Source organism: Lethenteron reissneri, chromosome 14 (assembly GCF_015708825.2).
Source record: "Lethenteron reissneri isolate LAM-NWPU_2019-01 chromosome 14, ASM1570882v1, whole genome shotgun sequence".
NCBI classification, from domain to species: Eukaryota; Metazoa; Chordata; class Hyperoartia; order Petromyzontiformes; family Petromyzontidae; genus Lethenteron; species Lethenteron reissneri.
The window spans coordinates 4,284,703-4,310,944 of NC_083792.1; the positions used below are offsets into that span (position 1 = coordinate 4,284,703).

At 42.7% G+C, this 26,242-nt stretch overlaps 1 protein-coding gene across 1 annotated transcript in view; it reads left to right on the forward strand.

Moving 5' to 3' along the window:
- The window catches only part of LOC133342269 (centrosomal protein of 170 kDa-like), an 83,483-nt gene that overhangs the window by 24,307 nt on the left and 32,934 nt on the right, over positions 1-26,242 (forward strand). Inside the window, 6 exon segments of the mRNA XM_061551321.1 lie at positions 527-616; positions 3,059-3,137; positions 4,596-4,654; positions 5,127-5,280; positions 9,833-10,006; positions 25,078-25,761. Of these exon segments, the coding sequence (XP_061407305.1) occupies positions 527-616; positions 3,059-3,137; positions 4,596-4,654; positions 5,127-5,280; positions 9,833-10,006; positions 25,078-25,761 (1,240 nt within the window).

Genomic DNA, 26,242 nt, shown 5'->3' on the forward strand with positions numbered 1-26,242 from the left:
TCACCTGGTAAAATAATCATAGCTAAAAATAGTGTAGTCGTACGATTGACTACGTACAGTGCGAAAGAAGTTCAACATGCATGCAACATACGTGGCCTTTCTCAATTTTAGTCACGATTATATTTTTTGAGTCGTGTGCTTTATGTATCATATGAAATGGCTCCAGGGTTTCTTCAAATAGGTCATACAGGGTTACAAATTGTAAATCATCGATTCTCATGCACAAAATCCGTTGAGGGTATCACGTGTGTAAGAATCAATGCAACTCAATGAAGCGTTTACTAAGTAAATGCGTGAACAACAAAAACTTGTGCCTCACGATGTTAATTGCGAACGACCCTTAACCCCCCTCCCCCCCCAAACTCACAATTTCCAAGAACGGAGCTGATGATATGTTTGGCAGTGTTTGCGTATCTTTGATAAAATGTTGTTGCCAATTGTTGGTGACGGTTGTAAACAGGTGTTTTGAAAAGCAGTGTTCCCCATCGACAGCTGTTGACTTCCTCGCCCTTTGTTTCTTTCGCAGTCCCGAAGCGTGGACAGACAGCACGCCGTGGTCAACTACGACCCTGCCACTGACGAACACAAAGTCATGGACCTGGGCAGCCTCAATGGGGTAAGGGGAGTGATCCCTGATAATTACAGTCAGTGATCAAGTCACTTGACTGACTTGTGCTCTGCCAACTGTGTCATTCCCGTTGTTCTACTGCGGAGGCTGTCCATTAGACCCGCCATAGAAATGCAAAGCGAGTTTGTTTGCTTAGTCATCGATGCCTCTTACCCTGACTGCTATCCTGAGGGACTTGTCAAGTTTCGTATGGAATCGGCTTTCCATAGTCTCGGTGCATGGAGCCAGTCTCTTCTTGGAAGGCCCTTTGTGGAAGGGGAAAAAGCCTGATATTCATAGACCTCTCGTTTTCTTATTCACAGACAAATACCCCCCATACAGCTTTAAAGATTGTTTTGGAATATGCAGTTAGGGAGCATCTTAGGTCCGAGACAAAGCACGAGAGGGTGAGACGGTGAGCACCGCACCTGCCCGCCTATTAAACCCAGTGGCTGATGTTTCGCGTATCACACCGGCTGGGTTAACCTCGGCCCAGCGAAAGTTATAATGCCCACAAACCAATGATGTGTGCTGCGACTGGCAATCGGACGCGAATATTTAGTTCTAGATTTGAAGTTTTCGTGACTGCAAGGATCCATACTCTTTGGTTATTTAGATAAAGTCACGTAGGTGAAAATAAAATAAAAATATAAAAAATAACTAAATCACGACGTTTCGGAGGCAACGCAAGCTTCCGTCATCTGGTGGGACAACCACAGCAACAATAACTTCTACTGTATTTAGTTATTTATTATTTTAATTTTATTTTCACCTATGTGACTTTACCGAATGAACCAAAGAGTACGAATATTTAGGTTCATAACGTAGTATGCGAACCAATTGCACTGTCGCTCCCCACACACAAACACTTGAACCAAAACAAGCATTGTAGAATATTTGGCCAAGTCTTGTTAGCGAACTCTTATTAAGGTCAGCACAGTGTGCGAAGGGGGGTTGGGTTGTCGTGAGCACCACACCCAAACCACCTTTGTCACCCTATTGCTGATGTTTGTTTCTACACCACACCAGGTACCCATTAAAGACCTAATGTCACTTGCCACGAATGTTCGTCATAGCTGCCATTTGAACTTTACCTTGATGGGTTCATATGACACTGCACTTACCACTGCACCACTACTCCCTGCAAAGTTAAGACTGTAAGAGAAAGCTTTGTTGGCAAGTGTCTATTAAGGCTGGCATAAGGGAGTGGTGTCAGCTGCACCACCCCCGGCTGCCTTTGTCTCCCCATTGCTGATGGTTACAAACCACACCAGGGTACTCGTTTAAGTAAGTCGACTTAGGGGAGACCCAAGACCATGTATGATATCACTTGCCACTGCTGTTAGAGTATGCACACAAATACCTAAAGTCCCTTAATACTCGCAATAGCTCATAGGGCAGTGTTGTGGCCAGGACAACACAACATGCACAGCTGGCTCTTTCTCCCAAGTGGTGGTGATATGTGCGTGTGTGTGTGCTAGAGGTCATAGTCATGCACCAGGCAGCACAAACACGCAACATGAAAGGTTTTGAAGCACTGTGGGGATACGCTTGGAGAATGCAAAGGCAGCATTTAAATGAGACCTGCTTATGGGAAATGCTCTGGGATGAATGCCATGTTATACATATTTTTTTCAAGATGTGTATGTAGTTCTTTGTTGCACTTATTTTTAAGGTGGTGATTATTATGAAATTGTGATCATGTACCGAATGTGTGCAGTCACTGTTAGGTTGGTGTTGTTGCTGCGTTGTATTGAACACGAGTCATTCATTTGTATTCATACAACTCCAACATGTGTAATATTTCTGATTTCATGCTCATGCACACCAATTGAACTAGTTTTGGATGTTTTAATGCATGCTTGTGTGACATTCCTCTCGGCTATTTCGACAGTGGTTTCTGATACAGTAAAACCTTGGATTGCGAGCATAATTCGTTCCGGAAACGTGTTTGTAATCCAAAGCACTCGTATATCAAAGCACTCGTATATCAGTTGTGATCACGTGACGCTCGGCAGACAAAGCGTATACACGTACTACTCGTATTGCAAGACCTCGCTCGTTTATCAATTTAATATTTATTTTACAAAAATTTGATCGTCTTGCAAAACACTCGCAGACCAAGTTACTCGCATTCCAAGGCTTTACTGTACTATGTACTAAGAAGTAATTTGTACGAGTTCTCAGTGGGTTGCTCTACTTGAACATTATCTGCATGGCAGAATGGCAGCCAAACCATTGAACTTGACACATTGTAGCTGGGTAAATATTTGGTGTCGTAATTAATCACAGATGACCCCTGCATGCTACTCGTAGATGTAATTTCAAGGTTTTGGCTTTCCCACCCTATTCCAGTGCGCTCTGTATCCTGTGATCCGTTTCATTCGCTGTGCAATGCCACTCGCGTTGAGGCTCCCCTTTGCGGACTGACTTGGTTTGCTGCCCTTGCAGACGTTTGTGAACGAGAGCAGGATCCCAGAGCACACGTACCTCATTCTGAAGTTGAACGACACCATCAGGTTTGGCTACGATATCCTTTTTTCGTAAAATTGCGTCTTTGTCAAACAGTCTTTATTTGCAGCACGTGGCGAGATGTTAACTACCTTGCCCTGGTTATACAGCAGGTTGCGAGTTCGATCCCGATCCGAACGCCTGTATGTTTGGAGTTTGCGTGTCTCTCTCTCCATGGTCGTTTGGATCTTTCTCCGTGTCCTCCGGCTTTTCCCTCCACATTGAGAAACGTGCATTTAGAGTTTGGCTGCTATAGATGTCTACATGATAAGCCACTTCGTTCAGCTATCATTTGTGGCCAGGTTTGTATCTGAAAACGAGCTGAAAAGCCCAGTGGGCCTTACCTGGTAAAATAAAAGTAGTTTAGTTTTAGTTTAACCGTTCTATGCAATATACCGAAATGTGAACAGCTATTGTGGGTGGTAGGCTAGTTGGTTTTGATGTAAGTAATTTCCAGCATTCCATTGTCGCGGCAGTACATGTCAGATGTTCATGGTGTTTTGCATTTATAGTAAGAATTTGGCTTTGCTGGCAGATTGGAAGGCATGCATTGGGAGACATTATGGAATAATTGCCCGTCTGTGTTGTTTAGTTACCATGAAGGTGACATTGAAATAGTACATGCAATCTGGACGAACATTAGAATAATCCATTTTATTGGGTGTCCCTAACTGGGGAAACTTTCATGGCAGCGAATAACAGAAATATTTTCTTTTATCTGCAAGCTGTGTGGGCCTTATGGCTCCGTTGCATTCAAACAGCCTGACAAAGGCTAGTTGTTAACACTTCTGTACTGTCTCAGAAGGGAGCTTCTGTGAATCCAGTGTGAAGCATATAAAGCTAGCCCACCGATCCTGAATGACATGCAACAATTTCTGAAAAAGCTTCGATACCAGAAGACTATTATATACACCTGGCTGGGATACATTTATGGCAGGTTTGTGGCCCAACCACAAGACTGGGCCAGCGTATTCCACGGTAACCAAAAGTGTTTGTCAAAAGTTGTTCGATGAAACACGTTTCAGTCGGTGCGTAAACGGTGTCGTGACATTGCTATGGTAAGGTTAAGGTGGGTCACTGTTATCCACATGTCTAGAGAAAAAAAAAACATTTGTTTTAACCTCCAATCCTCAAATTACAATGGTAATCCCGCTTTCCACACCAGCCGCTCATCTTCGTTAATATGCTAATCAAAGAATGCACTCGCTCTTGGCATAAAAATTGGGAGTATGGTTCTCAAACAATGTAGAGCAAGCCGATGTTTCCATTGTTAAAACCCGAAGATGCCGGGCTGTGCCGTTTCCCCTATAAGGTGGAATTTTGTAGATGCTATGCTTCAATATCGCGTCATGATATTTTGGGTGTGTCATAGGTATAGTACATCGGTATTGACATATTAGCTGTAGGCTGTGCCCAACCCCACACAACAATTCTGCCACATTTACGAGTTAAGACGGTTCCCTTAACAGAGGATCACATCCTAATCTGTACACTGTTGAGAAGATTGAACACAAGGTACCAGAGGAAGCTTTGAAGGTGAGACCTCACACCTGCTTTTCGTATGACATTGTTTAATAGAAATGCACTGCATGGTAACATTGGGTAATAAGAGAACATCTGTTTGTACGAAAGCTTTTGGAAAACGGACTGTATTTAATTTGCTGCCAAAGTCACTCTGTATTACAGCTGTGCTGTTAAAGTATACACAAACTGGAGCTCATGGTCACTGATGTAACAAAAAGTTGGTATAATGTTTCAAAAACAACAAGAGATATTTAGCTACCTACGCTTGTGGATTTTTATTCAATATGGTTAATTTGCCTTGATTCGCAAGGCGACATTTTCGTCAGCAGAAACACCAAACGATATTGAAGGCGCACCACGTGTACAAAAATCAAGTTGACACGATGGTGGCGATGTTGATCGTGATGATGTATAAAATCTCATCCGTGGTCAGAAAGGTGTGCCGTATGTGTGATGCCCGTGTGATCCTGCACGCACGTTTCAGCACGAGAAGTACTCCATTCAGCTGCAGCTGGGAGCGCAGCCAGCTGAGGCGCGGTTGCCAGAGACGTCGGCCGTCGTCTCTGAGCCATGCAAGCCTCACACCCAGTACCAGGCCGTCGTGAAGACCCACGCGCCGGACGATAAGGCGTCTGCAGGTCCGTTCCACCGTTCCTCCAATCCGTACCCTTGTGGCGCCACAATTATTCTTGGCCGTGGCCGTGGTGACTAAAGTAAGGGGGGGTGGTGAACTTGGCGTGTGCGCGTGATGTCATTTCTCTGTCAAGAGGGTGACTGAACGCACTCGCGGGCGGGCAGTAATAGTAACAGCCTGCAATGAGATATACAGTGCACTCGTCAGGAATAGATGGTGGACGTGTTTAATATCTGGCAGTACATTTATCCGAAGTCATAACGATCATCTTCCACAGTTAAAAAGGTATTTTCAGGCTTTTTTATTAAAACTGTTGTGGTATAGCGTTTGTGTAGGATGTGTGTGTTCAGTACGTTTCAAAAATACTTATTTTTATGTGCCAGTCATGTGTGCTTTTGGCAGTGAGGTGGTGTATTCATCGTGTGCGCACAGTGTATGCTTGAACAACCAAACCAGTTCCGTGCCTGGAACTATGTCCAGCACATTGATTCAATTTCAACTGTTCATTGATTCAATTTAAATGTTGCACCGAGCCAACGTAAACATTGCGTTGATCGAGTACACTCTCTACTGTACCTTCATTGTCCACGTAAGTGTGTATATAGCACAATTACCATGCAGCCCGTTTCATCCGTATGGACCAGCAGCAGCTTTATAAACGATGGCCGTGCTCCCCTGATGGGACATGGCATGGCAGTGTGGGCGGTCGGCAGATGGTCGCATATGAAAAATATTCAGGGTTTGTTTGACGATTTAAATAATTGAATTGAGAGGCTCACTGCTGAGAAACAGATGCACGCTTCGTGTTAAGACTGCAGTGCAGCATTGTACGGCAGTCAGGAGAAAGGGTGGGTGGTGGATGGCACATGAAAGGATAGTGCCTGGGAGTCCTAGACTAGTTGATTGCAAGAAAAGGATGTTGCATTGCGGAACAATTGAATGCTGCTCATCTCCACCAATACTATGTTTCCAACTGTGCTTTTATGGAACGTACAGTGCGCTGTTTGTATGCGCAGTACATATTTCAACACGCAGCGCTTTCCCGAAATCGCGCCGGGTCCACCGTGGTTGTCAACTGGACGGTGTATTTATCAATCGTGCAGTGTGAGCAAACGCTTTCGCCCACTTAGCCAGATAGCCAGCTTCGGTTCTTTTTTTGCGCAGCGCTTCTGACCGCGGACTTAAGAGGGTCGTGCAGCTGCATGTGTTTTGAGGTGTTGTTTTGCCAGACTAGGGGATTTAAACCCCGCTCTTACGCAACATCCCACTGCAATGGGATGGATTGTGGGTGTGTTTGGCAGGACAGCAATGTTCATTGTGTTTCAGTGCGAAAAACATGCATCTCCGTTCTTGTCGATTCATACCTTGGCTGTGCGTCCTGGGCTCTTCCAACGTGGGTTTTTGAAGCTTGGTTAATGAGAAAAAAAAATACTTTTAAAGCATGGTTAGGCACTCGGTCATAGCTCAGGTGACGAATTAAAACCCCATGCGAGTGACGTCTTGGTGATGTCTGCAGTGCAATAATATCTGCACTTGTCTATACATCATTTAAGGCATTTCTTTCTGAATAACAAACCTTCAAACTCGATGTCAGACAGCCTGGGACACACGGCCTCGGTATGTATATACAAGACAAGAAGAGCCCTTTGTGTTTGTAATGTCTGAAAGAGCTTGCGTGAATGCTCTGTAATGTTAAAGATACAATGAGCGGCTTTGTTGCCCAAAATCTAGTCCTAGTGATCAGTTTCATTCCGCTGTTTGCCAATCGTTGGCTATGTGTATGCACGCAAATGATTTGGCACCTTTACATTTTGACTGCCATCTGATTGCATATGAACAAACATATCTCCGTGAATCACAATTGATTGTGAAAAAGATGATACTTTACCATAACCCTAGCATGCACCATTATCGTTAATCATTTTCGGTATTGTTTGAACTCAAAGCAAACTTGCTGAACCTACAGTGTATGTATAAGTACCATTCTTTCTTTTTTTCAGAACTCAAAGTATGGGCATTTGATGAAATTCACGAATACAATTGGCTGAGCTGCACAGTTATCTTTGTCAGATCGCTGAAATCCGGACCCTAATGCAAAGCAACAGATCAAGTTATTGAACTATCCGTACGTGAACAATATTTGGAAGTTGGTCCTTTAATATGGCGTTTGAACCTTTTTTAAACGTGCATTTTTTTTGTGAGTTGTAAGCCGGTAATACATCACACAGCAAGCATCGAGTATTACGCTGCTGCAAATAATGTCACACATGGTCAGACATGCCGACTGAGTTAATTTGAAAGTACCTCCGTTTGAATGAATATTAAAGGTTAATAATTAACACACTTTCTGCTTTGAATGTATAATGCAGCAAAGGCAGCGCTCCTTGGATGCTCCCCTGTTGGTTATGCCTGTTGTGTGCTTTTGTCACGTATAATACATGCATACTTAAACGCTTGGCAACTTACCCGTGAGCATTAAGGCCAAAGTGTATTGAAAGGATGTATGTGTGTGTGTGTACAACCGTATGGGAGCGGTAGTGTAGCGGTGAGCGTGCTGCGCTACGAACCCGGCCACCTGGGTTCCATTCCCGCTCACGGCCAATACCAGTGACGATTAACTGAACCGGTCCTGGGCCTCACCTAGGTCGACTCGGCCTCAAATTAGTACCTGGTGCGGTGTGTAAACATCGCCACTAGGGAGACAAAGGCGGCCACCCACCCCCTCCTGTGCTGTGCTGGCATGCCGGCCTTCATTTGGTGCTCGCTAACAGCACTTGCCCATAGAGTCTGTTAAGGTTATAGCGGGGGGGGGGGGGGGGGGTCTTTGCCTTCTACAACCACAAAGTTCTGTTTGCCCATTTCAGCTGTAAGTTGACCAAGATTGTAAAGGTCATTTTGTTTGACCAAAGTCTTTGAGGAGTGTTTTGGCAACTGCGTACATAACTTTGCGAGTTGCGGGGCAGTCTAGCCCCGGCTGTAATGTCGCACACATTGGACCTGGACTTGTAAACCCATGTGAAAGCTGATTGTAGGGTCCTCTGATGTGTGTTTCGGTGGTGGGCATGGGTGCGTTGCGTGCCGGCTTGTTTTTAAGTGCAGTTAAAAGTCCTCGATGTTTTAACGCCTGCCATTAATTCCTTAAGACACATTTGGTCCTAAACACCAGGGTGTCAGGACTGAGAAGAAGCTGTGCCTTTGATTGATGTGAACATACTTCAAAGCGCTGACAGGTGTGATTGGGCATACAGTAATTTAACTGCCTACTCGAATATTGCGAGACTTTTATTTTTTATATACGTAACTCTGGGAATGTTTTGTGCCAAAAAAAATAGCACAGTGCTCTTAATTAAAATTTGTAATCGACCACACCACTGCACTTCTGCTGGTTGTGCTACATTTTTTCCAGCTGTCATCTTCTTACATCAGACACATACACACACAGAGGAGGTCAAGCTAAGACTATGTAACAGTGAGAATAGGTTTATGCCCTTTTATCTGGCAACAAAACAGGTGTTAAGTTTCGATTTAAATTTTTCGTGACTGCCGGGATTCATATTCTTGGTTCTTTCTACGTGACTTTACCGAAAGAACCAAGAATAGGTGTTAAATTTTGATTTAACGCTTTCGTGACTGCAGGGATTCATATTCTTGGTTCTTTCAGGAAAGGCACGTTAAGAAAAAAACGCCACTTTTAGAAAATTTTCTTGCTGTGTTTTTCACACCTGATGATGATTGCTTGTGTTGCAGTCGAAACGTCGTGAGAATTTTATTATTTTATATTTTTATTATTTTATTTCCCTTCTACGTGACTTTACCGAAAGAACCAAGAATAGGTGTTAAGTTGTTTAAAACAGAGGAAAAACCTATTTTCATATTTTGGTACTGGCAAAGGAGGTCCCATGATGTAGACTATGTAACAGTGTTGCCCTGGCCAGCATTCATTAATCATTGTAATCACAAATAATTTGCACACTTATTTTAAAATGTATAATACCACATTGGAGATGGGGCTATGAGATTAGCTCGTGTACAAGGGCAAGATGGATTGTTGCATAGCAAAATTTGTAAGAGACGGAAATTGTTCCGAGATGGTGGGGAAGTTTTCATCTAGCAGTGGATTGTTAATTACAGAAGATTATGATGATGAGTATAATATGAAATGTATTTTGTGGAAAAAAAATGATTAGTTTTTTTGACTCCTTTATAAACTTATATATTGCAAAAGCACGTGTAGGAGATTTGGATGCAACATATATGAAATATGGCATGAGGAAGAAAGAGATTGAGGGGAGGTGGCACCATTGGCTCTAATGACCTTAGTTTTGAAAAGGTTGAAGGCCTTGCGCAATTTTCAATAGAATTTCAAGTATACACTCCTGACAATATTGAATTTTCACATCTTGTTAATGGTGTTTCATTGCGCTTTCGTGTTCCACGCGCCATCGCATTTCAAAACGGGCGCCGGAATTCCTTTTCCGCCGGACGCAGCGGCCGTGAACGCCGTCGAACGTCTGGGCGACACCGTTTTAACGCGCCCGCGCCGTGCCTCCCAGCAGACCCACCGAACACCCCCCCTCTGCACAAGACCCCGCTCTACGGCCAGCCATCCTGGTGGGGTCAGAACGAGGGACAGGGGTTAGCCCACGAGGAAGGGGACCATCCCCCGTCGAGGCCCGACCACGGTCGCACGGAGCCAGCGCTCGCCCTCCAGCCCAGCGACAGCTTTGCAGGTTGGATGGCCCCGATAACCCTCTTCATGGGGTGCCACCGTGGCGAGATGTTAACTACTTTGCCTGGTAGACAGAAGGTCGTGGGTTCCATCCCGACCTGTATATTTGGAGTTTGCATGGCTCTCTCCCTGTGGTAGCGCCCTCCAGCCCAGCGACAGCTTAGCAGGTTGGATGGCCCCGATAACCCTCTTCATGGGGTGCCACCGTGGCGAGATGTTAACTACTTTGCCTGGTAGACAGAAGGTCGTGGGTTCCATCCCGACCTGTATATTCGGAGTTTGCATGGCTCTCTCCCCGTGGTAGCGTGGGTTGTTTAATAGTTGCAAAGCCGCCCAAGGTCCTACAGATTGTTCGCGGAGCACGTTTGGTTGTGCCCGATTGGCATCGGCGTCGGATGGGGTAATTTTAGAGTCCCAATTTCGTGATAGAGGTGCAGAACTGAATTTGCGATATGACCGCAAGTTGCCGTGACATACACGGGTTTTTAAATTGAGAAGAGATTGCAATTTTGATTAGCTGGCTGCATGAAAGGTGAAGGTGAAGGGGCAATTCCTGCCAATTGATTGCTTACGCCAGTGGTTCTCAACTGGGGTACGCGGACCCCTGGAGGTCCGTGGCAATGTCTCATGGGGGGGTACATGAAGTGAATTATAAATGTGTGAAGTTATATTATACATGAGTCATTGTTGAATTATCACGTATGAATCTGCCAATATAAAACTACGATACAATGTTAATCCATATGGTTAGCGAGAATGATATAAAATAACTTTCTAAACGCATTGATCGGAAGCAATGTCGTTTCCGAGGGTAACCAGCGAGCGCGAACAAATTACGTCATGCATGCGGATGCAGAGCATCCGGTGAATATATATTTTTTCTTCACTTGCAGTTACTGGCTCGGTCGGATACCTCACAAAATGGACAATTGGTAAAAAAAAATGTATGTTCATTCATACATTTATTTCTTAGAACCATGTCGGGTCAGCCAAGCGCGGGGTAACTCGGTTGCATAAAAAATCAACGAGGTAGACAGTTGCCAAAAAATGTTGAGAACCACTGGCTTGCGCCACTGGCGGAGAAAGGGCCTTCAGTAAGCGGGGCTTGAGAGAGACTTCCCTGCTGAGGTTACCTTGGCCTCATTTACGCTGGCCAGACTTCGTGTAAGAGTTACCCACACTTTATCCCACCACAGTCAGATTGCTGATTGACTAACATAATTTAGTCTAGATTTGACGTAATTTTAACATAATTTACCCATTTATATTGCTGGGTAGACAGAGACAGGGGAATTTAATAATAAACTTGCAACATTGTTCCGACTACTATGCCAGCATGTTCTACTCTGCATGCACATATTGGTTGAGTTTATTTCAGAATGTTAATTGAACTTGCAAGTTAAGAGTGAATTGAATGCCTTATTACAAATGTATTTGAACAGTGTTCAAATTAGCTAAATTTGCTATGGCCAGTGCTAGGTTTTGTATAATTCTTGGTTTAAATTGAGGTTATTTTCCAAGAATGAGAGCTGCATTAAAGATTTTAGAATATTAATAAGGATACCTTTTTTAACAATCGGTTTGCATAAACGTATAGCTTTACAAACATAAGATTTAAGGTTCCAATCACAGCCAGTGTTGACTCAGCCCATCATCCCTCTGGAATAATGACAATGAGTGGCTTGTAGTGAGTACCATTTTCTTGTAAGTGAAGTATCAGAGACATATATTTCTCTTGCCATAGGAATATTTAATTTACACCCCTAGATCAATACTGCCTATGACAATTAACTTGGCACTTACACATCCTGAGAAATTACTTAGCCCTTAAATAAATATACCAATTAAATATACCAAGGTTTTATATGTAATCACATTTATCCTTGAACAGTGCTTGTTTGACAGGTCAATGAATGGATTTTAGAGGGATTGCACTCAGATGATTCACCTCCAAGCTATTCTGCAATTGACTTGGAATTGGTATCCAAAGCAAACCTTTTGACTGGGCTAAGCTGTGCAGATGGGTGTACCTGACGGACAGCATTCCCGGCAGTGTCATGATTACGTGGTGGCTGAGAAACGGTAGCGCGCAATCTCGCAAAACCTGTTTCCGCCTCCCTTCTGCTGCAGAATCGCTGAACACGTATTCTACAGGGTGGTCCAGATGTCTTTCGACCCCCAATTAATTGGCCCCTAACATGTTTTTTTTTCTTTTGCACATTCATTTATGTTTTTAATAAACCCTTACTTTAAGAAATATTAACTTCAGAGTTAATTGAGAGATCACAAGACATCTGGACCACACTGTACATATTGTTTACCTTTTCGCAGCATCGGGCCCCAGTGCATCAATGCTTCCTGCTTTAGATTCGTGGTTCCGAAACAGCAGCTTTTAGCTTCCGTCCCAAGACAGTAGAAACCTTGAGCAAGTTCCTTCATTACCACTGCCCGGCCAGCAGTCATGTCGAGCGGTAGGTACACGACTTTTAGCTAATGAGCAGGCTGCTAGTAGAGTGATAAAGTGTTTTCATAACCACAGGAAGTTTAAGTGACAAAAACTGCTGTTTTCCCCATCTCTATAGATGTAGAATCATTATACTACCATTTATGTTGAGTTGTTAGCATTGCGTTATACCTTTTCCTTGTGACTGATTGTGTATCCTGTTATTCATTTGATTGCTTTGAATGTATGTATGTTGAACTTCTTTAGCACCTTGCATAGCCAACCGTGATAATTGGAGGTAAGAAATGTTTATTTGCAGTACTTCATAGCTGTCAACCCACGCGGTTTACCCGTATTATTGTACAGGGAGATTGAGTTTTCAGGTCCATATGGCGTACAGCCGTGTTGATACGGGCAATTTTTTTTTGTCTTTGTGTTTCTCCCTTGTGATGGGACCTTGTAGGATGAACGTGCTCTTAGGGCATGGCGTGACCAATACGATCTGAATTGGTCTGTAATAAGGTAGGCACTGATAAGGGGTTGACCGGTATGGTAATTTAGTGGGTACTTTAGGATGTAAAATAACAAGGATGATTAAAATTTAACTCGTAGGCTTTTGCGACCAATATCCACAAAAAATATTTTACTGGGTTAGATCGCGTAAATATATAAATATGTCGTTAAAATCCGCCACCACCCGACACAGCCAACTAGTAAGGGTTGTCACGTTTGGGTTGTCACAATTGTTGTGGCTTGGCTCTCCAACACACCGGTGTGCTGTACTAGTGACGAATTGGCCACGTTCTGTTTACGTGACAACCCTTACTAGTTGGCTGTGTCGGGTGGTGGCGGATTTTAAAGACACGTTTATATATTTATACGCGATCTAACCCAAAAAAAAACCTCTTGTGGATGATGATAATTGCATGAGACTTAGCACAAATGAAACTGCCCCATGTATTCTGACCACTTGCTTCCTTCATTATTGTTTACTTGCACGCTCTTTTGTCAGTGGCATCAGAGTCTCCGCTTAAGGCCAGCCACTGCTCTATAGCTGCTTAGTCTCACACAGCTCTTTCGGTAAAGTCACGTAGGTGGAAATAAAATAAAATAAATAACTAAATCACGATGTTTTGGAGGCAACATAAGCTTCCGTCATCAGGTGGGACAACCACAGGAAAAAAAAATGTATATTCTTAGGTTTTTTCGGTAAAGTCACGTAGGTAAAACATCAAAATCAATGAAAATAAAATAAAGATAAAAATTCAAATAAAAATCACGACGTTATTTAATTTTATTTTCATTAATTTTGATGTTTTACCTACGTGACTTTACCGAAAAAACCTAAGAATATGAATCTTTGCAGTCACGAAAGCTTCAAATCTAGAAAAAAAAATGTACTGTAGTGGGCAAAACATTTTTTTTTCTGCTGTGGTTTTCCCACCTGATGACGGAAGCGTGTGTTGCCTCCGAAATGTTGTGATTTAGTTATTTTATATTTTATTTTATTTTCACCTACGTGACTTTACCGAAAGAAACAAAGAGTATGGATCATTGCAGTCACGAAAACTTCAAATCTATAATCTCACACAGCTCTCTAGAAATAAGTTCCTTGTTAATATTTAAGAAAAATTACTTAGCATTTTGCAATTGTATTGAAATGCTTCGTAGAGTTTATAAATGGTGTCGGCAAAAATGGCAATTGCAACAAGTGTGAAGTTCATTTATTAACCACCTACATCTGTAAAAAAATTTAATTACAACTGAAAATGACATCGTTAAGCTCAGACGCGCACATACTAGGCGAAACACACTGCAAGGAAGCAATGACATCCTTTTTTAAATGGTCAGAAATTAAGTACCTTAATACATATTCTTGGTTTTTTCGGTAAAGTCACGTAGAATGGAAATAATAAAAATAAAACAATTACATAATTCTCACGACGTTTCGGCCACAACGCAAGCAGCCGTCCTCAGGTGAAGAACAGGTCTGTCAAGGAGACAGAGTCTGAATCGTCGTGAGAATTATTTTATTATGTTTTATTTTTATTATTTCCATTCTACGTGACTTTACCGAAAGAACCAAGAAGATGAATCCCTGCAGTCACGAAAGCTTTAAATCGATACCTTAATACACAAAAGGCAAATTTTTGTTATTAAGCATTTACTTTTGATGACATACAATGACTCAAAGCTTCTATATCTCAGTGGTTTAGTTTCCCTTGGATAGCAACTTGTCAATCTACTGCTGGATTAAAGGTCTCCTCGCACTATGCGTGCCGTGGGGATTATTAGCCCGTACAGTGGATTTAGCTGCACTGCCTTCTACTGATCAACTAAGACTGCCCACCACGTAAGTTTGCAGCCTATAACACCTGTTACGCATCGTGTTCACCCATCGAAGTTCTCTCCAGGATAAAACCTGCTTAGCTTCTGAGATCTGCTGAGATCTGTCTCCCATGAGCATTAATCTTGTTGGTTCTAATGCAATTGACTTTGTTGGTGCTGGGTGTTTGGACCTTGTTGCTTTTGGGCCTTGTTGGCATTTTACTGGCAACTGGGGCATGCCACATTAATCCACCCCTTCCCTCTCTCCGATGTATCGACTCCCTCACGTTGTTCCTCCATCAGCTCACCCCAACTTATTTGATCACTTCCTTCCCTCGTATTATCCCCCACTCCTGTACTTTCTATTGACATGCTTGTGACGGTCAGGTGTGGTGGCAGCAGCTGCATTTATGATGATGACTCTCTTGACCTTTTGAACCACAGCGAACTTTCAAAGGAGGAATTTAAGTAATCAATCCATCACGCATCTACTGTACCCATCTTCTGGCTAACTAATCTGGACATAGATGTATGTGTTTATATTCATGCAGCCATACCCAAGAAGAATAAAAATATAAATATATACATCTATTACGTCCCTTGAGAAGGCATTTCCGGGAAAATTGCTGTGTTTTTTTTCTTCCTGAAATCTAAAGCGCTTGAAAGCATAGCTGCACATCTTCATTTGTAGCCGCTTTGTAAAGCCACATAACATGCCCTCTTCGCTTTTTGTGAATGAGATCTCTTCCTTGCGGCTTGACACAAATGGAAAACAAGCAGTCGCCAGGGGTTTGGTCTCAAGTGAGGCAATAGACGCTCCGTTAGAAGACTCCAGGTATATGTGCAGTGAGGCCCTTAAGAAGGGCAGGTAGGTTCATTAATTATTGGGTGGCTCGTGAGCGATGTCGTTGAAGTGTCAAACCTTTTGTCCGTAACAATGGTGGCCGACGATTAAGCCGTGGTGTGAAATGCGTTTCGAATAGTAATTTTCATGTATAATTTTGAATGCGATTTGTATGAATTGTGTTTAAAATATGCGCCCATGGCTTCTGCAAATTCCATGATTTTTTCCATGATTTTGGGTTGTAGTTCTATCCGAGAATATATCCTGCTTGCCTCATTAATACACCCTAAAACAATCTCGGTTGTATTATCGCTTCATTTGTTTTGTCGAATTTGTTCTGCCTGTTCGCACCATTAGCCTAAATGTGTGACATTGGTACATAATTTAAATGGCAAAGGTGCAGGCCAGGAATTTCTTGCTCACGTCACTGTTGGCAGAAGGGTCTCCAATAAAAGAAGGTCTAAAAAGCCTTTTCATAGAGTATTTGGCCTATTCTTCCACGCTAGATAATAACTAATGGTAAGCAATAATTTCTTAAATTTCGATTTAAAGCTTTCGTGACTGCAGGGATTCATCTTCTTGGTTCTTTTGGTAAAGTCACGTAGAAGGGAAGTAATAAAATAATAAAAATAAAACATAATAAAATAATTCTCACAACGCAAGCAGCCGTCCTCAGGTGAAGACCAGGTCTGTCGGGGAGACAGCGTCTGAATGTCTCCCCGACAGACCTGGTCTTCACCTGAGGACGGCTGCTTGCGTTGTGGCCGAAACGTCGTGAGAATTATTTTATTATGTTTTATTTTTATTATTTTATTACTTCCCTTCTCCGTGACTTTACCGAAAGAACCAAGAAGAAGAATTTCTTACATATACAGATTTTGATGGACATGTCGCGAGCGTAAGAATGTGTGTGTCATGTAGCTAATACATTGATTGTAATGGATGAATAGATGAATATTCACGTGCCTAGGTAGTTACAGATGGATGCAGTGTGAGTGTTGCTGCTATAATGAACTAGATGAATCACATACACCGTAAGCCTCAGGTTAACTAGATGCATAACAAGGGCTTCCTAGGCGTGACATGTCTGTGACCCGTTGTGCTCGTTCATTATTGGCTGTGGCCCAGGCAGTGGGTGTCATTCTGTGGTCTCTGCAAGGTGCCCTTTAAATGACATTTTTTTTAAACATCTTTAAATCTTTTCTAAACGCACAAAGACCATGACAAGAATTCGAAGCCTTTGGAACATTTATTTTTTTGCACATTGACATACTGGAGAAAGCAGTAGACTCACTTGCTTGGCTTCACCGTCCTTGTTAAAACATCATGATGGGTTTTTTTGGGCGTTGGTGGATGCTGCTGCGCCGCTATAAATTGAATGCCCACATGAGTCAGGGAGCAGTCAATGTGGATTGCGCAAAAGACGACAGTGCCAATGAATTGCTGGACATCAATCACTTGTAACTGCATCAGAGGCAAAGATAACCCTTGCACGCAACCACAATTTGCATGCTAATATGAGTGCGAGTGCATCAAGTAAAGAACAGGAAATGTGAATTCATGCCTATGTGGAAGAAATTTTTTCTCAAAGCAAATGTGCAGTTTTACATATAGAGTACAATATTCTGTTATTTGCTGTGTCTGCATTTCTCTGAATGTTGTGTACACGTGCGTGTACAGCCCTTTGTCAGTCTGCTACTGGATGAGGGCCCCCCCACACCGCGGGTTGTGGGAGTCTATTTGACCGTAATTCACCGCGCTGGTCAGTGTGGTTTGGTGAAACCGAGGAACGTAGATGTAGGGGGCATAGAGAAATACAGTACAACGCTGGGTTTTGCTTGGCCACTACGTAAGTCACTTTTAGCGTAAAAGAAACATTCTCATCACCTATTCTTCATTAATTTCACCCCTTGTGATTCAATAATTTGTCACAATTCGTTTATTTTGAGTTAGATCATGGAGGTATGTAAATTTTTTAATCTACAACCTTCCACCACTGAAGGAGCCAATCACATCAAGATGTCACGTGGGAAAATACGTCAGTTGATTTGTGTTTTTTCAGCAAACTGGAATGCTGAAAATAGAGCAAAATGTTGACAATGTTGCACGACGTTTCGCTGGAGATTTCATCTAGCATCGTCAAATGGTAATAAAAGATTTGAAGCTTTCGTGACTGCAAGGATTCATACTCTTTGGTTTTTTCGCTTAAGTCACGTAGGTAAAAAATAAAATAAATGATAACAACTAAATTAAATCACGACATTTCGGAGGCAACACAGGCTTCCACCTGAAGACGGAAGCTTGTGTTGCCTCCGAAACGTCGTGATTTAATTTAGTTGTTTTCAGTTAATGAATTTTTTACCTACGTGACTTTACCGGAAAAAAACCAAAGAGTATGGTAATAAAAGCACAGCTTTCGCATCAAAGAGCTTTTTTCACAATTCAGGGTCACTATTCGATTAATATATTTAATTGTTACATCGTGGTTAATGTATCAGCCCCTGGGTGGCTGTCAGGGTCACGTGAACCCATTACATATAACACGCGAATTGAAAAATATCGATATTTGCACACAATACGGTGGTGCAGCATTCCACTCCTTATACATTTACACACAGTGCATAAAACAGATGCATCTGGGTTATATAGTCACTGATTTGGCCCGAAATTATCCTTTGGCAATGTGGGCGTTTGGAAACATCTCTGATGGAAACTGAACAGCAGGTGATTTGTGTGGTATGAATTCCTCGGCATTATTTCCTCGGACCAATTACCACTTTGTACAAAGCCCCGTGCCGATATGTTATCCTCCTCTATGCCTTGGGGAAGACTGGCTGCAGTCTTCCCCGAGGCATAGAGACATTGTCTGTTTTGTCATTGTTAGAGCCTTATCAGCTGTTCCATTTAAACAACTCAATCATTTAACCGAATGAAATTTTCTGAAATAGAGCTTTTTTTTAAAGATAAATATTGAATTGTTCACGAAGAAATTTCGAATTAAAGCTTTTGTGACTGCAGGGATTCATATTCTTGGATCTTTCGGTAAAGTCACGTAGAAGGGAAATAATGAAAATAAAACATAAAATTCTCACGACATTTCGGCCACAACACAAGGACGACTGCTTGTGTTGTGGCCGAAACGTCGTGAGAATTTTATTATGTTTTATTTTTATTATTTTATTATTTCCCTTCTACGTGACTTTACCGAGAGATCCAAGAATATGTTCACGAAGAATTGTTCGGCTTAGTTTCAGGCGGTATGGCTTTAAATTCTGTATTGAACTAGTGCTCCAAGCATGATAGTCTGAGTAACCCTTTTACTTTATTGCACATTAAATCCAATATGAACTTCTTAATTGCATGAAGCTCATTGAGTGCATTACAATTTAAATGCATGTTTGGTAACCAGTTGTGGACTTTTGGAATAAAAGAAAACGTATTTTCTTTTCTATTCTTTTTCCTCCACTGCCAAACTTACCAATTATCTTCGTGGATCTGCACCTTTGATATACTATTTTGCTTAAGTGTCATGATGCATTTCATCATTTATTTGTTGAATAATTTATTTGTACATCTGGTATACTTCATCATTATGGAATGCTGTTGGGGCATACATTTGAATTATCTTCAATTGATGGTGTTTTGAGAATAGTGCTGTAATCTGGGCAACTATATCCAATGAACTTTTGAACCCTAAAACTAAGATTTCTAGAGAGCTTAATAATCCCACTTCTTCATAATTACTTGTAACTCTTTGATCGAAAACGTTGTCACTCTTCAGAAGTATGCTTTCTTTCACACCTCATTAATTGCTATAAACGAATTGAGTGGATTACATTTAAGCTGTGTATTTGGCGCACTGATGGACAGCTTTGAAAATACAATGTAATGTTTTATGGTTTTCGGTTTTTACAGTCATTTGCTGAGGCATGTGTAAAATTACTAAAGCTGCAATATTTCCCAAAGATAACACAGTGCCCCATTATTTTTCCCTCTAAATATTAAAAATTATTTCTTGAGGATTATAAAGTCGTGGAAGCAGAGACACAAATAAATCGGGCCAATCCAAAGCATGCATAACAGGATGATATGATCGCGACATTTGGGAAAGGAAGCTAAATAAATTATGCAAGTAAAAACATCTTTGCGAAAATCTATTTTGAAATAGGTGATGTAAGAGTGTGTGTCACTTATTTCCTAAGGTGGCCCAAAGGCTAACATGGGATAATGATGATAACTTATGGTAATAGATGGGTATGGGATTCAATTAGCATCACGTTTGGCAAGAGTGTGTTAATAATAGAATGGCGCTTAATTGGCTGAAATTGATGTTGCACATGGCATAAGCCAATTTGCATAAAGTCTTGAAGCATGAGTAGAGCGGAATGACTCTTGTATGAAATGATTTAAACATTGAAATTGCTAGAAGTGAGCTAAGAAGACAATATTTTATTTGTGCAATTAACGCATATTTATACATCTTCTTGGTTCTTTCGGTAAAGTCACGTAGAAGGGAAATAATAAAATAATAAAAATAAAACATAATAAAATAATTCTCACGACGTTTCGGCCACAACGCAAGCAGCCATCCTCTTCACCTGAGGACGGCTGCTATTTTATTATTTCCCTTCTACGTGACTTTACCGAAAGAATCAAGAAGATGAATCCCTGCAGTCACGAAAGCTTTAAATCGAAACATTTATACACATTCAACATTTTGGAAGTGTTCACTGTGGTTTGTAAATGGCTGAAGCCTGATAATACTGCACAGTCATTTAAATATATATATATATTTTTTCAATTAAGCCAGGTCTAAGCCGATGCAGGAATCATCTATTTTACTAATTTGGCTCACAAACTGGTTGGGCTGTTGTTACTGAGACCTCGGGTATGATTCCTGGCAGCCACCTGTGATGAAACCATTGGGATGGAGAACAATGCATAGATGCCTTAATTCATAAATTCATTCTTAAGATCAAGATGCCTCGACGCGCAAGGTAAGAAGCTATGTTTTTAGATTCAGATATGTCCTGTTATGCCAGGGGGTCACGGCACCGATGCATCAATGAGAAACCCTGAATCACGACCAATGAATCTATCTGCTGGCTGGGTGAAATGTCCCACCCATAGTTTTATTATTCTCAAGGGTAACAATTTGTTAGTCTCAGCCCGTGTACTGTATAGAGGATCACCAAAACCCGTACAATTTTACACCGACTGGAAGATGTTGAGTGATTAAATTCCCACAAATAAAAAGATTTTTGAGTGAACTGTGACGGGTAGGACCATTATCGGTGCTCGACTGTGCAAAGTAGGTCACGGCAGGCGTCACTTGGCAATAATTTAGGAGGAGCAACTTGACTGGATTGGTAATATCTCAAGCACGCGAGCTGTAGTCTTATCTCCTGAGGTCCCTTGGGACAGGAAACCAACTGGAAAAGTAAAACTGGTTGGGGAGGAAGTGGAGGAGATAATAGGGTTCTATTTGGTTGGGAGGGAATCTTAAAATGAGAGTAGCTAACAGACTTGTTGTATCTTCTTGGTTCTTTCGGTAAAGTCACGTAGAAGGGAAATAATAAAATAATAAAAATAAAACATAATTAAATAATTCTCACGACGTTTCGGCCACAACGCAAGCAGCCGTCCTCAGGTGAAGAACAGGTCTGTCAGAAAGACAGCGTCTGAATGAACACCACCAGGCTTGGCAGCGTATATTTAAGCTGGGTTGGAGGGGGAAGAGCGCCTTGACAAATGAATTTGCATATCAAGAGGAATTTAGCATATTTATGGGAAATGCAGGTATGTAATTAGTACCACTTATGCCTGTGCATTATGCAGGATTAGCAGCATCAAAGGGAGGGGATATGGGAAATGCATGTTGATGATAAGTTGCCCATGAAATGTGTTGAGCTGTATGAACATCCTTGCGTGCAGTATTTGTTTATATAAAACTAATAGGCACTAACTAATACTCTCATTAACTGTTTGCCTACAAACATCAGACGGATAAGGAGCTTTCTGAATTCCATCTATTTTTATGCTTGTCTCGTTCAAAGATAGAGACGTTCTTTGGAGGCAAAAATAGGTTTATACAAAAGGCGTACATTTCGACATCCATAATTCAACATTAGTGGTTGTTACTTTTATGTATTTGTTTGGTTGTCACGGTGAAATATTGTTCATAAATATCTTACTGCAACTTAAATGTGCATGTATGTATGGTGAACTTCTTTCGCACCGTACGTAGGCAACCGTGCAAATCGGAGGGAGGATGCCCACAAAATGTGTGATCTTGTCAAGGTCACCCCCTCCTGGTGTTTTTTTTTTGCTTTTTAAACCGAAGCACTGCGAGTTTTAGGAGAATCTCTCAATATTTACCGGTTGCTCAACAGCATTGAAAGCGTGGATTGCAGTCACAGCATATAGATTCATAATATAGAGGCATAGATGCAGAGAATAAGAGGTGATCCTGACAGCGTAAACAAAATGATCAGACTAGAATGACATTCTAAGCTGTTGCTTTTTACACCAAAACTGAGAGGGTTGAGAGAAGGGTTAAACTGAATCGTCACTTTCCATATATGCATTTTGAGTTACACCGTAGCATGTACACACACGTACACACGCACATGGAGAAAGCCTTTTGAGATGCTCACTGTATGAAAGGGCATTGTAGTCGCGAGGCAGACACGGCTAGTTGACAGCTTTGAGGTATTCTTGCAGTGGGTGGCATGCTTCTGCATGCTTAATCTACCGCCAGTGCAAATGTACATTCTTTTGTTTGGCGTATTGCTTCATGCAGGTGCTTAGGGATTTATCTTTGGTCACACTTGCCGCAACCTCTTGACGCCAACAATTATTGTTGATTCGTACTAATACTGGTAGGAACCTCCTGGTTACACCAGCACACAGGGGATTATTGTGTCCGTCCGTCGTGCATACAAAAATGGGTGGGGCTGGGTGGAGAGGTGAGGGTGGGGAGGGAGGGGCTGGGTAGGGAGGCGAGGGTGGGGAGGGGCTGGGTGGGGAGGGTGGGGCTGGGTGGGGAGGGGCTGGGTGGGGAGGGTGGGGGGTGGGAGGGGTGGGGCTGGGTGGGGAGGGGAGGGGCTGATCACCCCGTGGTGCCCTTGTAAAACTCAACGTTTAACCTACTCACGCCGGCTTGTGCCCGCCCTCACAGTCGGGCATATTTGCGGAATACACCACGCCGCCGTTGACCCTGGCCATTGACCGAGCAACCCAACGTTCCTACCAGCTCCCTCCTCAGGAATGTGTTACAGCATGATAGAAATGTGCAAAGAAGCACGAAGAGGTACAGGTTTGTAATTATGCCTGGACCAGAGAACCGACGTAGATTAGACGTGCCGTATCGGATGGCTAGTAGCCGTGTAACGATGCATAGATTCATCAATGTGTAATGAAGCAGTTGTTCAATGCAGAGCGGCCAAATAAATCAAATCATTTGTTGGGAACTAAGTGGTTGTTGGGGCCATTTGGATGATTGGTTGAAGCGATATTTGTGAAGCATGCTTTCCGAGTACTGTCATCTTCCGAGTACAGTCCTGTTCACATGGCACCGCTGAGAAAACAAGTTTGCCTCGTAGACTATGTTGTTTACATTCTGTGCTGTAGGAATTATTGCTGAGACATGATTAACTATAAAGACGCAAACACACTAATCGAGAGTGAGTATTTGCTACGTGAAAAATGTTTAAGGACAATGAAACAACGTTATGGTTGTCCAGGTGGAGTGAAAATAAATAAATCGAAGGTGCAGATGTTGAAACTGACTATTTCGAGCCAATCCAATGTGAACAATACTGGTTTTGGTGTTAGACTGGTGCTTGATCAGCAGTATTCTTGTCGACATGTTTTACACTATCGTGTTCAGAAGGGGTCGAGTATTTAACTGAACTTCCCCCAACCCAGGGATTAGATTAATGTTACCAATTAGTGAAAAGAGTACATTACTTAGTGAACATCTCAATCCTGGCACCTGTATATTTGGAGTTTTCATTTTCTCCCCGTGGTTGCGTGGATTTTTCTCTAGTTTTTCCCCTCCACATTTAGAATCAACATCATGCATTTATGATATTTTGGCTGCTATAAATTTCCACATAAGCCACTTAATTGAGCTATTATTTGTGGCCAGGTCACTTCTCGAAAAGAGCTGTATTACTCAGTGGGCCTTATCTGGTAAAACATTTTTTTAATAATTGATTAGTTTTAACAGTTTTATTTTGCTTTACATTACGTTGAACTGTAGTGTCTGCTGTGTAACGTGAACCCATGACATACAACATAAATGATACAAAATAGAAAAACTGTTTCTTTCACACGAGTCGTGTTGTGAACCTCAGAATCGATATTAATTGATTTCATTTCATAGCAGGTCCTTTATAATTCATAATTAGGTTAGGGCTCATCCATTCAATGTATCTTATGAAGGAACATCCAGAGATAAATATTATTTCATGGTAGTTTTTTTAAGTGCCTTAAAGGAGTTGTGTTTTTTACTATAAAAATGTACTGCAATTTAACACATTTCTGCATTGATAAATGCTGTTTCCTTGTCAATTTAATTCACACAATACAATGTATATTCACACAGCAATTGTATAACAGTCGAGTCCATATACCATCTAACCTATTTAAGCGTTATGTTACCACCCCTTCACCCTGCCGTGACACGCTTAAGAAAAGCTCATGGAGCAAAAATGTGCCTCTTAACCACACGGGCACCTTGACACGAGCGTCACATGCACGGCCTGATCACTGTTATTAGACGCACCGTGCGGTCACAATTACGCATTCGCATTTAACTCGGCTGAGCCCTGGCCTCTCAGAGTCTTGCCACGTGTTGGTAGAACGGCTATTTATAATTAATAACGCGCCGCTTTTTAACCCGGCCACCACTGTAAGGCACGAGTGCCTCGCTCACATTTATTTCCACAGTGCAGTGTCTCGAGGAGGAGGAGGAGGCGGCGGCGAATAAATGGAAGTCCATTATCTGTAATATTCCGCAGCTGTTGCGTAGCAACGGGTCTGATCCTAATAGTCAATCACAGGCTGCCTCTCGCTCTTTTGCTACGCGAGTGGAGGGGGGGTACATTAAAGGGAAGTGGTCCCGAGATAACCCTTTGTAATCGCAGGCTTTCTTACTGTATGAGATGCATTTAGAGTGGTAACGGCCACAAGCGGGGCCACGACACAGGAATTGCATTCTTCAGCCTTGCAGCATTCCGAGGTGGACTATATTAACGCCCACATTGTTATTTGTGCACCGCTTTAAGTATTATGCATTTGCTCAGCCGTTCGCATAAATTCGCGGGGACACATTGGAGTACACAATGAGCAGTCAACTTTGACAGCCAGTTGGCCTCTTTGTCTTCGGAGCCAAAGCTCATGTATCAATAATTCACAACGTTTCTTGCCATTTCTTCTTCTCGCACTACAGTGAAGGATATCCGGAGGCTCCAGGAAGAAAGCAACGGAAAATGTTCCATCCCCATCCAGAGAGACTCCAGGGAAGAGTCCGTTTACAGCCTAAGACGAGAGCCTAGCTACTTTGAAATCCCAACCAAAGACTTCCAGCAGCTACAGCACCAGCAGCAGGTTTTGCAGCAGCAGCAGAAGCAGCAGCAGGTGGCACCGCCAGGAAAGCCACCGCGCCCGCCTGTCCACGAGGCTCCGACACGGGACGTTGCGTCTTCCGAAGCGGACCCAACGACGCAGGCCGTCGTGCAGAGCCACGCCTCCTTCACCATCGAGTTTGACAGCGCCAAGCCGGGCCGCGTCATGATCAAGGACCGCGCCGCTAAATTCGCCACGGATACCGGTCTCCGGCAGAGGCCGAAGCCAGGTCCCCCGAGCCAGCAGCAACAGCAGCAGCAGCAGCAGCAACAGCAGCAGCAGCCACAACAGCAGCAGCAGCAGCAGCCAGCGACGGCTCCGAGCCCGGCGTCCGCGTCACGTTCGGCGTCCTCGCAAGTGGACGCGGCCACTGCCACCGCCAGGAACAAGGTGCACGATTGGCTGGCGCAGCAGGAGCCCATCGTGTCCATGATCCGCAAGGACCTGGCGAGCGACGACGTGATGAGCACCAAGAGCGACGTGCCCGTGCACGGAAAAGTACTGAAAGGTGACGACGGTTGTCAGTGGCGGCGTGGCCGACGTGCTTGCGTGGCGCTTGTAAGGGTGCTTGCCCGATGCGTATGTGCTAAAGATTTTGTGCATTTGCTATGCGAGTTGCAGTGCGGTGAATTCCTAATTGCCGAAGTCTCGTTAGCTGTCCATATTCATAAATGTATCCATAGCTTGTTACTATTTATGAATTGGCAATTAAAATCTAATTATATCAAGTGATCTCTCCTGTAAAGCAAATGTGGGACAATGTCGAGTCAGAAATAATGGACACTTTTAGAAATATTTAAACAAGAGTCTGTGGTTTGGATTTGTTAAAGTGCCAACATTTGTACGGATTGAAGGGTAAAGAACCAATTATCATATTTTTACTGGCAAATGAGGTCCCCATAGTGTAGATGTTTGCCCCGAGCTCTCATACTCTGATGGTGCATTGTCTTTGAGTTGTGCGCCTTTTGGCGTCTTCTGGTCCAACCCAT